This window comes from Phyllobates terribilis, unplaced genomic scaffold, assembly GCF_046119375.1.
Source record: "Phyllobates terribilis strain yellow unplaced genomic scaffold, ASM4611937v1 Scaffold_6646__1_contigs__length_43010, whole genome shotgun sequence".
Lineage (NCBI taxonomy): Eukaryota > Metazoa > Chordata > Amphibia > Anura > Dendrobatidae > Phyllobates > Phyllobates terribilis.
Window position 1 is genome coordinate 1 of NW_027369388.1, and position 13105 is coordinate 13105.

General features: G+C 38.1%; 1 protein-coding gene across 1 annotated transcript; it reads right to left on the reverse strand.

Moving 5' to 3' along the window:
* Window positions 1-7158: 7158 nt before the first annotated feature.
* Window positions 7159-10950, reverse strand: LOC141251107 (uncharacterized). The gene has a single exon (XM_073670229.1). The coding sequence runs from the start codon at window positions 10948-10950 to the stop codon at window positions 7159-7161; it is 3792 nt and encodes a 1263-aa protein (XP_073526330.1).
* Window positions 10951-13105: the final 2155 nt, after the last annotated feature.

Genomic DNA, 13105 nt, shown 5'->3' on the forward strand with positions numbered 1-13105 from the left:
GTAATAGTATTCGGGCATTCGAAAAAGAAGTGAGACGTTGTTTCTAACGGAGCGTTGCATAAAGAGCAATAACTTAAAACTCGATTAAAATATCTATTTAGTCTTTTTGTAGTAGGAGGCAATCAGATAAGGCCTTCCTTAAGATTTTTTTAAAATTTGGGGGGGGGGGGGGTATTGAGGTTCCAGAGTTTTTGGAAAATAGTGGAATTAGCGTTTGCCGATTCTTGTTTCGATAATTTAATGGCACTCTTAGTACTAAAATTCCCCGAACTAGAAAGGCTCCAGATTAATTTATCTTCTATATTAAGAGAAGGGATGTGGATTTTGATAATTTTGTTAACTATTCTTATCGGAAGGATAGTAGCCAATTTGATCGGATCCCACATTTTATTCGGAGAAATGAATTCAGCAACCTTAGTATTGATATTGTGAATAAGAGGATTGTAGAAATCAGAAATAGATAAATTTGGAATCCAGTTATCCGTCCAAAAATGTATTATTTGACCGTTTTCTAAGATCCAAAAGAGTCCTTTTTTGAATTTATCCCTAATGTGTAATAGTCGACCAAATTGCCAAGAGTGTTTAGATTTTTTATTATAGGAGTATGTTTATGTTTAATATATTTTCCTGGATTATTTTGACCCACATATTATTAGTGTCAGCATTGACTAATTTCCAGAGGAGTTTCATTTAGAGCGAAATATTTATATTTTCCGCTTTATGAAGCCCAAGGCCCCCGTTTATTTTAGGTTGACAGATTTTGTCCCAAGACAAAAGAGATCGTGCATTCGGAGATTGTTTGTTCCAAAAGAAATTCTTGTTTATATTGTCAATTTGATTTAAGACACCGGTAGGTAGATAAAAGCTTTGCATTAAGTAGTTCGTTTGTGATAGAAGATTTGATTGGATAAGAACATTTCTACCAACCTGGGAAAGTGAATTAGCTTTCTAGGTAGAGAGCTGATTTTTTAATTTGTTTAAAGCATAATCGAAGCATTTATTCTTAACTTTCCCTGCTAAAATTGGTATTCCGAGGTATTTTTCCATAATTGTAGTGATTCGTATATTTAAGACCGCATCTATATTGTTTTTAACATTAGTAGAGATATTTATAGAAAATTGGATTGAGCTTTTATCATAATTGATTTGTAGTCCAGAAATTTTTGACAGATTTTCGAGTGTACGCTTAATAAAATTAGCGTCAGTAGTATTTGCATTTGCAAATATAATTGTATCATCCGCAAAACTCAGAAATGGAATGCAACTCCCATGATTACATAATTTAATACCTATGTTATGGCTCTTTTTTTGCGATTCGATTGTTAGTAGTCGTGCCAGATATTCCATTGCAATAATAAAGATGAAAGGTGCAATTAGGTCTCCCTGACGAATTCCACATTTTGGTTTAAATATAGGTCCAGGTTCATTGTTAACCAGGACAGAAAAGGAAGACGAGGTAATGCATTTCATAATTAGATTTATCCAATGATTTGAAAAGCCAAATGATGTTAGCATTTGTTGAATAAAAGGCAATTGGATTTTATCATAAGCCTTTTCCATATCTATTTTTAGGGGTGAATTCCGGTGAAAACAACCCTTATGGTGTGAAGTGCGAAGCATGTTGAGCCATTAGATTAGAAAATGGAGGGCTGAGATTAAAAGATGGGTTTTTTAATGAATCCACGCGGTGACATTTTTGTAATTAATGGTGAACTGTTATTTTTATTTTTATTTTACTTTTTCTGGGTGATTTTTTTATCCTTTAGATGTGAACATTAGCGTGTTATATGTGAACATTAGTGTGATATATGTATACCCGAGAAAGTTCGCACTTCACACCATAAGGATTGTTTTCACCGGATCCTTATTCTCTATTTTTATAGCCATCCATCCCCGATTGCCTCTAGATTTCTTATGGAAGGAATCAAATATTTCATGTGCTATTAAGATGTTATCCTGAATTAGTCTATCTTGGACAAAAACGCCGGGTGAATTATTTTTGGTAACAAGGATTGGAGCCTATTTTCCAGTAGTTTAGTGATGATTTTATAACTTGTATTACATAGGCTAATAGGACGGTAATGATTAATAGTTAGAGGATTATTTATTTTAGGTATTAGAGGTATAAAAGAGTGGGTGGATTGTGATAGAAGATTTTCGCTATGAAAGAAGGCTTGAATCATTTTTTATAACAGAGTTACCTACGATCGCCCAGTAAGCTTGGTAAAATTCCTCTGGAAACCCGTCGGTCCCACAAGTTTTATTTTCGGGAGATTTTGAACAATTTTCTTGATTTCAACAGCTGAAGGGTTTTTGGTGAGGTCATTATCCGTATTAGTTATAATACGAGGGATTATATTGAATTCTTGACCCTGAAAGGGAAAAATGTGTTGTGGATTAAACCTCTGCTGGAGGTCTTTAGTAATGCCATGTCTGATTTGAATAGGGTCTGAATATTGAATTTCATCTAATGCTCTAAAATTTAAAATTTTCTGTTTGAAGGACCTTTGTTTTGCTATCGTTTGAAAGAATGTTGTGTTCTTATCCATCTGAAACGTGTGTTGGATTTTGGCTCGTTGAGCCCAGTATTTATGTTGAAATGATAGAAGATCGTTATATTGATCTGTGATTTGATGTAATTTATTTAAAAGGTAAGGATTTCGAGGAAAATTGAGAATGTCCTATTGTATTTTAGAAAGATTTTTAGTAGTTTGTAAAAGCTTATTGTGATTATTGTTATTGAATTGTTTTTTCCATTGTTTGGAGAGATTTTTTAAATGTCATTGTTTCATATATAAATTAAACATAAAAGAGCCCTGAAAATTATTTGACCATGCCTTTCTAACGATGTTAATGTAGTATGGGTGTTCTATCCAAGCATTTTTAAAACGGAAATAATTTTTTTCTTGGTGTGTAGATTTTCTAAGGTGAGCATAATGTAGCAATGATCTGAAGTGGTAAACGGAAGGTGTGTTATATCAATCGTCCTAAACCAATTCTGAAAAATAGATTGGATCATGCATCTGTTTAATTTTTCAAGAATTGTATTTGATAGATCGAGTGATTTCCTCCAAGTAAAAGGGAAGCCTTTATGATTAACTGTCGAAATACCGAATTGATTAGTTAATTGTTGTAATCTATGAAAACGTTGAGGATTAGGATTAGAGTCACCCCACTTATCCGATGGGCAAGCGATTTCATTAAAGTCTCCCATGATTAAAAAAGGAAGATTTATCTTATTGATTTTACGATATAATTTGGTCCAATATCCTTGCTTATCTATAGGATTCGAAGGGGCATCACTAAAGAAACAAAGGAATTCTATGGAATTGTTTTGAAATTTTGTGATGATTAAGTTGTTTTTATTGTACAAGATTGTGAAGAAGTTAATATTTATGGAATTGGAAAGGAGGATCCAAAGTCCACCTCTAGATTGGTTAGTTGGGCTTATATAAATATTTTTGAAACCAAGCTTAAGAAGGAAATTATTATTTGGTATATTGTTGGATTTGGTTTCAGCTAAACGTATTGTATCAAGAGAATTAGCCTTTTTTAGAAAAGATATTTCTGTCCAAAAATCATTACATTTAGTACCTCGACAATTCTAATATACGATATTAATCATAAAAATATAATTATGGAGTATCTGTGAAGGTGCCTTAAAGCACAAATAGAAGGACACCAACAGGTATCATTAGGATCTGAATATCGATTAATTATTGATTGCAAGTAATAATACTTATGTAGGATAGATATAGTGCAATAAAAAAACCTTTGGAAAGAGAGATAAGTATGGGAATTATGTAGGATGATTTGATACTGCAAACGGAGGGCCCCATGTCTACTTGAGAGAAAGAGGCACCAATTGCAGCGCATGCATTGGACCGTACAGAGAACCGAATAAGAATTGAAACGGTGGTCAAACTTGCAAACCACCATCTTGTTGGCTTGAAGCTCAACGCCGGAAATGTCAATCGGTGGAAGGGTGTGCGTCCAACCAGACGATACTATATGTCGGAAACAGGACAACGAAGATCCGAACCATCTCCAGCTACACCATTCCTGAAATGAAACCAGAAACTCGACCAGGAGATGCAGCTTAGAAATCGGATTGAATAAAGGGACAGGGGTTGTATTATTAGACCAATTATTCTCATATAGATGCATCAAGTGATATAGAGTAAAACTACAATAAATGTAATGTATATTCCTAAATGCAATGCAAATATGTAAAAACTGAGTCTTATATATCAATTTTTGGTAATCAGAAATGCAATCAGGATAAATACTATAACCACAGATGTACATGAACCAAGGGGGATTTCCACACAAGTGATGGTAGAGATTGATTTTATACAAATTAGGCGAGGAATTAACATCAAGAAACCTCCAATTACCATCACTAATATGAATCACATTAGGGGCAATTTTAGCAGTGTTAGAGAAAGGGTTATACATGGAAATCCAGAAGATCATCCTCATGAATTGAATATCAGGTAGATTATAATAGGGATTGAGGATAATTTCCTGAGATGATTTGATAAAAGTATTGTTTGAAGGAGGAATCAAATGAAGATCATCCCCCTTAATGAAGGCAGCATATAGACTGCAATTACAAGGGAACGGAACCATATTCCAACAGTTGAAAGTCAACATTAAGAAGGTATATAAACAGCAATTTACGTAATCGAACTGAATTTTATCATGCAGTAACAATTCATAATTGAACTGAACTTTAGCTTTAGAAATATGCTTAAAAGATGGCATGCATGTGAGTTGTTCAGATCCTACTATGAGTCTGTAATGTGTAAGCAAAATTGGTTGAATTACATACCTGCAGTTGAGCAAAGAAATAGACATATGAAGTAGGAATGGACAGGTAACATCAGCTTGAATTTGAAGGTCCAAATTACAGTAGGGATTCAAAAGGTTGACAATAGAGATTGAAATTGTATAATTTGGGTTCTTGAGAAAACAGGGACTCATCCCATATCTGTCAAACTTCAACATCACAAATTATCATACCCACATATAAGCAAAAGCACATAAGGGTCATGAAAAATCCAACAGACATACGGATAGAGGCAGACATACTAGTAATCCAAGAATTTGTAGTAATTGATGTATGGTTTTGATTACTTAGAACTTTTAACATATACAACTTCATCCGATGAGAGACAAAGATCCATAGAAAGTGTAAAGAGATTTTAGAATTGGGGGTTTGTTGAATAACATACAGATGTTTAGATTTGGGTAAGTTTTGATAATTGTTCAACATATTATAGTTCTTAGAAACAACATATCTGATTTTGGGTAAAATCATCATTGAAACCCTAACTTTACAATTTACTAATTGATTAGGGCTTTTAACACTTGCTTTGAATTGATTTGTGATAAACCATACTGGATTGATAATTTTCTCAAAATTGGTATAATGAATTGAAGGATTCTGAGAGAAAGTGAGTTTGAAAGGTTCAGATTTAAAAGGGGATTTTACTCCCATGGATTCATAGGTAAAAGGGTTTCGATTGAAACCAATTTGAAGAATTGTAACCAGTTCATATTCAATTAAGGAGAGAGGATTAGGAAACACATATCGTAATCTTTGAAGACGAAGATGGAGGAAGAAGCTTACTGTAATCGATCTAGACGAACAAAAGGAGAGGGAAGGGAGGCGATATGGCTGTACAAACCTCCACCAGTCGAGCGTAGTCGGTGGATCAAATTCGGGACTCCACCGAGAAGAAGCTGCGTAATTTGCTAGAGAGAGGAGAGAGATTCTCTCTCTAGTTATATTGGGCTCTGTTATTTTGCCGTTTGTGTTCATTATGAAAAGTTGTTTAGATGGCATACATATGAAAAAGTAAAGTAATATAATGTGTTAGAAAACAATTTTGATTATGTATATAAAGATTATTAAACTTAAAGTATTGATGTGATAGAATGTCTAGGGGGCAATAATAGGAGTTGTAGCCTTGTAGGAGGTAGACATAACATGTGAAATTTTTTGAAAGTGTGGGTACCACACTTTCAAAGCATAAATCAATTATTATATTTTTGTATTATTTTAGTCCACATTAATCTCTTTAAAGCATGGCGGGAGTCAACAATAAAATGAAACTGCTTGATTTTCTGCAAATATAAAAGGATAGATTATAGATTTGAAGTGGATAGAAATAGCATATGAAGGGATAACAATAGCTTGTGAAGGATACCTATGCATCAGACAGAGAAATCAATTATTTTTACATGATTTTTTTTCCACGTGAAATTAAAAAACAAATATTACAATCTTTGGATGATATTCGTCCATATGAAAATCATTCAAAGCATGGGATACCATGCTATATTTATAAAAAAACAAAATTGTAATCTCTGGATGATTTTCGTCCATATAAAAATCATTCAAAGCAGGGGATATCGTGCTATATTTAAAAATAAAACAATTGATTGTGTAAAGGCCACCAAAAGCACACGAAGGAGCATACATAGCATGTGTAGAGGCTAACATAGCTTGTGTAGGGAGACAAAGATTCTACAAGAGGCTTTCAATCCATTAACACCAACTCACAAAATAAAGAATGGTTTTTCATAGACAAAAGTAAACTATATTTTGGTAAAACTAAAAATAATCCAATCTTAAAGGGGACGTAATAAAAATAATTTCACTTTTCAAATGTTAATTTAAATAACCTCAATTCAAAATATGGTAAAAAAATTAAAACCCTAAATCCTATATCCTCTATTAATAAATTCAATAACTAGTTATAAATTTAAGCTTTTATAAATCAAAACTTTTAAGAATTAAGAACCCTAATCCCTAGTTTCTTAGGTTCGAATTGATCTCAGCCAAAGTAAAACCTAGAGAGACAAATGTTGGAGACAATTTCATAAGAATTTTCGGGTTGGTTAAGTGGTGGTTGCATTTTTTTTTTAAATAGAGTTATTTTAATTACACCGATTTGAAGGTTGAATTATTTAATTTTCTTTTACCAATATTTTTTATTTTTAAAATAGAAACAGGGCCTGGTTAACTCTTCATTATTCCGAGCATCAAAAATAGACGAAGCAACATAACAGTTTTACTGACAACACATGTACTGCAAAAGCCAACAACAGAACATAATTTATTCCGCTCACACCAGAAGAAGTACCCATCTATAAAGAACCAGAACCAGAACCCCAACCACCACCGCCCGGAGTCAAGATAATTAGCCTATCTCCACCCTCGACACAAACAGTATTCTTCCCACCCAAATACCTCCTCCGTCCATCACCCGTCACAACATAATTAGCGCCACGTGCCCCATCTCCACCGCCCTTCACCCCCCTCGGCGCAAACACACGTCTCTCCGACAAAATACTCACCACCACCCCCCTCTTAAACTCAATCTCCCTCACCAACCCCTCCCCCCCTCTATAAACCCCACCACCGCCACTCCCTCCCCGTAACCCAAACCTATGCAACACCACCGGATACCTCTGCTCCAATATCTCCGGATCCGTCATCCTCGTATTCGTCATATGACACTGTACCCCACTCGTACCCGCCCATCTCGGCCCCGCCCCGCTCCCTCCACCAATCGTCTCATAATACCCAAACGTATCGTCCCCGAACGTCAGATTGTTCATGCATCCCTGCGAGCAAGCGCACGCCTGGAACGCCGTCAGCACGACATCTGTCACTCTCTGAGACGTCAAAACATTGCCTCCCACCACCGCCGCTTTATCGCTCGGCGACAGAAACGAGCCTTTCGGGATCTTGATCTTAACCGGCGCTAAACAGCCTTGGTTAAGCGGAATATCGACGTCCACTAAACACCGGAGACAGTATATTACCGCCGCTGACGTCACCGATTCCGGTGCGTTCCAGTTACCGTACACCTCCGGAGTCGTCCCTGTAAAGTCGAAACTCGCTTCCCCGAGTTTCCGATCGATCGTGAGCTTGAGGCGGATTACAGACCCGTCGTCCATGTAGTCTTCTTCTTCGATTGTTACGCTGTTTTCTTTATCCACCGAGATGTGATTAGCCACGGATTTGAGCATTTCTCGCACGGCTTGTTCTGCGTTCAGCTGTACGTAAGTCATGTAAGCTTGAACGGTCTCTAGACCGTATTGTTCGATGAGATCTTTGATGAGAGAGATTCCTCTCTGATTCGCAGCTACTTGCGCGTGTAGATCCGATAAGTTATCCTGAATTCTACGTGTTCCGGGGATCGTTTGTGCTGACGGGTCATCAGAGCTCGGATGTAGGAGCAATTTAGTAATACCTTCTTCCTGGAAAACTCCCTTTTCAACAAGCTTGAAGGCTTTAATGGCGGCTCCTTCTTCCCATATCGCCTTTGAAAAAGGCGGCATGCTACCGGGAGTAATACCGCCGATCTCAGCATGATGCCCTCTGCTCGCGACAAAGAACACGAGTTTTCCGTTGTCGAAAACAGGGGTAATAACGGTAATATCAGGAAGATGACTACCTCCAGCGCAGGGATGATTAGTGACCAGTACATCTCCTTCGTTAAGATTGTCTTTCCAGAACTCGAGCTGCCAACGAACAGTACTCGACATCGCTCCTAAATGGACAGGTACATGAGGTGCATTGGCAACTAAACCGCCATTGGGATCGAAAAGCGCACAGGAAAAATCAAGTCTTTCTTTGATGTTGGTTGAAATCGACGTTCTTTGTAAAGTCCGGCCCATCTGTTCAGCGATTCCCATAAACCTGTGATTGAAGATCGAGAGCTGCACTACATCCGCCACCTGGTTCGACACTTTCGCAGGGATGGAAGTTGAGAGAATTTCAACCCTAATGTTACCGTATTTCGTGATGAAGGCTTTACTGTTCGGTTCAGCAATAACAGTGCTGTTACCGTTCATTATGATTGCCGGTCCATGTATGAAGTGTCCATATCCGAGTTTCTCTAGTTTGAATAAAGGAGTGTCATGCCAGCCGTTCTCGAAGTAAACTCGATAATGACCCTCCGGAATCGGAGTTCCAGACACAGATTCAAGAGCTCGTGGCTTTAGAATATTCGTCACTCCAATCCCACGAACTCGTACATCACAGATTATAATGGCTCTGTTTTGTAGTTTAAATCCATATTCCTGTTGAAACAGCTTCACAAACTCAATATCATAGTCAAAACAATCTCCCTGTCTTTTCACCATGATTGCGGTATCTGTGCCTTCATATCTCAAATTCAAATACGTCTCACTTGTAATACTATCGTCCCTGAACCCCTGCTCACAGAGCTTCTTCTTCACCTGCTCTAGTAAATTACTTTCCCTTTGTGACGCTTCGAGAACTGATTCCGAATTATAAACTGCAGAAAACGGTACTTGAGCTTCTTCAATAACGTCCGCAAGTCCCATTCCGTACGCACTCAATATCCCACAGAACCTATGGATCAATACCTCTTTCATTCCAAGCGCACGAGCAATGGCGCACGCGTGCTGTGGGCCAGCCCCACCAAAACAAGCGAGAGAATGGTTGCTCGTATCGTGGCCTTTCATCTCAGTCAACTGACGTATCGGACGGCACATCGTTTCATTAGCAACGTTCACAAACCCAAGCGCGATTTCCTCAACGGTCATATCCTCTGCTGATGGATCTTGTCCTTTTCTATACGAGTTTATTTCTCTCGCTAGCTTCTGAAACTCTTCTCTGGTTGTCTCAACATCCAACGGCTGATCTTCATTCGGCCCGAAAATCGACGGAAAGAAGTCAGGAATTACGAAACCTAGTATTAGATTGGCGTCGGTTACAGCCAACTCACCTCCTTTACGGTAGCAAACGGGCCCGGGGTGTGCGCCCACGGATTCCGGGCCCACCTTGAACGTGCCAAACTGAAACTTAAGCTTCGAGCCGCCACCGGCGGCTACAGTGTTGATGTCGAGCTGAGGTACCTGAATAACTGCTCCGGCTATCTGTGTTTCAATAACCTGTTCATAACCGCCAGCGTAACGGCTAACATCCGTTGATGTACCGCCCATGTCGAATCCGATTAACGGTTTCTCTGTTTCTAGTTTGAAAAGGGTCTGTGAATATCCAACGACTCCGCCAGCTGGACCAGAAAGAACAGCTTTATGACCGGAAAATCTACTTTCAGGCGCCAGACCACCGTCCGACTGCATAAAAAGAACGTTCACTTTCCCCAAGCCGTCGTCAAATTTGGATATGAAACCAGAAAGGTAATCTTTGATTACTGGAGTAAGATAAGCATCTACAGTAGCTGTTAGTCCTCTAGGAACGGCTCGAACCATAGGGGTTAAGGATGATGACAAAGAAACATGCCTAAACCCCATTGTTAATGCAAGTTTCTCCAATGCTATCTCGTGTTGTGGGTATGTATATGAGTGCATTAATACAACGGCTAAACAGCTGATTCCTTTCTTCAACAGATTTTGCAATAGAGGCCTCAGAGATTCGTCGTTCAAAGGGCTGACAACTCTTACAAGCTCACCTGAAACTCCTGTGACCACAGATCCAGCACGGTCAGCTTCGTCTTCCTTGTTGAGAACGAGCTCGACTCTCTCTTCAACTTCTATGACCTCTTCATAGAGATTTGATGGTTTTGATACAGTGAGGTCGAAAATGTTTGGTCTAGCCTGATTACCGATTTGCAGAAGATCCTTAAAACCTTTTGTGACGCACAAAGCAATCCTTTCTCCTTTCCTCTCCAACAGTGCGTTTGTGGCTACAGTTGTTCCCATACGGATCCACTCAATGTTTTCGGTAGGAATCTTGGAAGATCTAGCAATGGTTTTACCAGTGTACTCTTCTAGAAGTCTCCGGATTCCCTCAACTGGAGCGTCATCGTAGTTGGAGGGGTCGACTGATAAAAGCTTCATTACTTTTCCATCCGATTGACCGGGGAGTTCGGCATACACATCAGTGAATGTACCTCCTCTATCAATGCAAAATCTTAGTTTCTCAGAACTGATGCTCCCCATTGCTTATGCTCAAAACCACAGACCTGAAAATTTCGGAGAATATTTTAACGCAGCAGTTTTTTTCCACAAATCTAAAAAACGCCCGAAAATAAACAAGTCTTTGAATCGCGTTGCGAAATTAGGGTCTGTAACTTTACCTTGGCAGGCTGCAAATTTGACAATCAACGCTAACGAAAACCCCAAACTGGAGCGCAATCTGCACTGATTCATAATCATAATCAAACAAATCAGTCAAATTAAGCCAAATAAACAGTTACGGAATGACAATTCAACCAATAGACCTCTAAATCCATTCAATTTCTAGTTTTCGTCCTACAAATTAACATGAAACGATAAAATTAACAAATCAGATCTAGAATGAAGCGTACCTGTGGCCTGTGAGCTGGATGGTGGCTTATTTGCAGATTCAGGGGCAGTTGTGGTGAACCAGTGGCGATCGGCGATGGAGTGGCGGTCTAGTGCCTGGTGGGAGATGGCGGTGAGGTGGAGAAGTAGTGAACGCAGGCAAGGGAGGCAGAGATGATTGTGAAACTGCGATTCGGAATTGGATTAGTTTGGTTTAGAGTACGTGATAATGTAAATCTAGATTTATTTGTCATTTAGCACTGAACTGAATTCATACTTTAATTTCTTTTACCAAATTTGCCCAACTACATTTATGTGTATGGATAACATCTATTTATATACTCGTCCTTTAATTATATTAATTATTTTCACTTGTTATTTTCGATATCTCAAAATTATTTTTTTTTTTTTATAACTTTTCATATTTAACCACTAACAAAAGTTCAAAATACCGGATAGCCAACTTACAAGCCCAATAACAACCTCTATATAAAGCACACCACACTCTCTCTCCTCACCAACCCTTAGGGTCCGTTTGCCTGAATCACTTATAATGTCGTTTTCATTTATAAGTAGATTTTTTTAGAAAATGACGTTCGACACTTGCACATTATAATGTCATTGTAATGACATATTCTAGAGAATTCTTTCCCACTTTTTAGCACGAATTTCAAAACATAAAAAGTCATTATTTCAAATAACTACATTATAAGTGATAATGGATGTTTAACGAACGGACCCTTACTCTCCTTAACCCTAGCTACACGCTCTCCCTCTCTCGTCTCTCTTTCCCTCTGCTCCTCCACACTGGCCGGTCGATTTCCTCCCCGATCGAGGCTCCGGTTCTTCATCCGCGACCTTCTACGTCCCCTTAGCATCCCCGGTTTTCCGAACCCCATTTCTTTGTCTCCATTTCTTCGAATCCCCTAATAATTGGTGGTGAATGTCTTTTATTATATTGATTTCGGTTTGAATTTGTGATTTATGTCTTTTACATGGATCTATGGATTCATTCCTTGAATTGCTGGATCTTTGGGTATATTGTTGATTGAACACAAAAAAACGGTATGGACTCCGATCTGATCATTTTGATCCATTTCCGATTAATCTTGGATGGTTTATTGGTTTTTAGCGTGTTGTGTTGTTGATTGACTGAAAAATTGGGCTTGCATGTCCCTTAGATGGTCGGATCTGCGTGTGTGAACTCGATTGAGACGCAAAAAACTTGATTTCCATCGAACTGTCTCTGATTTGGGCTTGATGATCATTTTTTGTTGAATCCAGAATGGTTTTTTGGTTTTTAGCTCACTGTGATGTTGATTTACTTAAATTCTGGGCTTGCATGTCCCTTTAGATTGCCTGGATCTCCATTTGTAAGTTGGATTGGAAAAAAAAACAATTTTCGATTAAACTATTCACTATATTGTTGGATCTGTCGGATGTGATTTTATTGGGTGTATTTATGGTTTTCTAATGCGTTGAATCTCTTTGGATCTAGCCCCTTTTGTTTGTATATTGGACCAAATGGAATGCATGTCCCCATGTGTTGTTGCGCAGTTGTCATCTGAACATGAGGTTGGCTTTTAAGGGCTTGAAATGTTGTCGGCTTTGTGGTTGTTAAGCTCTGAAATTATGTTGAAAATGTTTTCAAACACTGTGAAACTGTGGATGTGAGATTCCCCTGATCGTTGATGTTTTAACATGGATGAAATTTAAGCACTGCAAAAACTGTTTGCATTTTCTATTTGCATATCCTTGTCATATAGTTCTAACTAGCTATATTTTATGCCTGCTAATCTATGACAGGTTT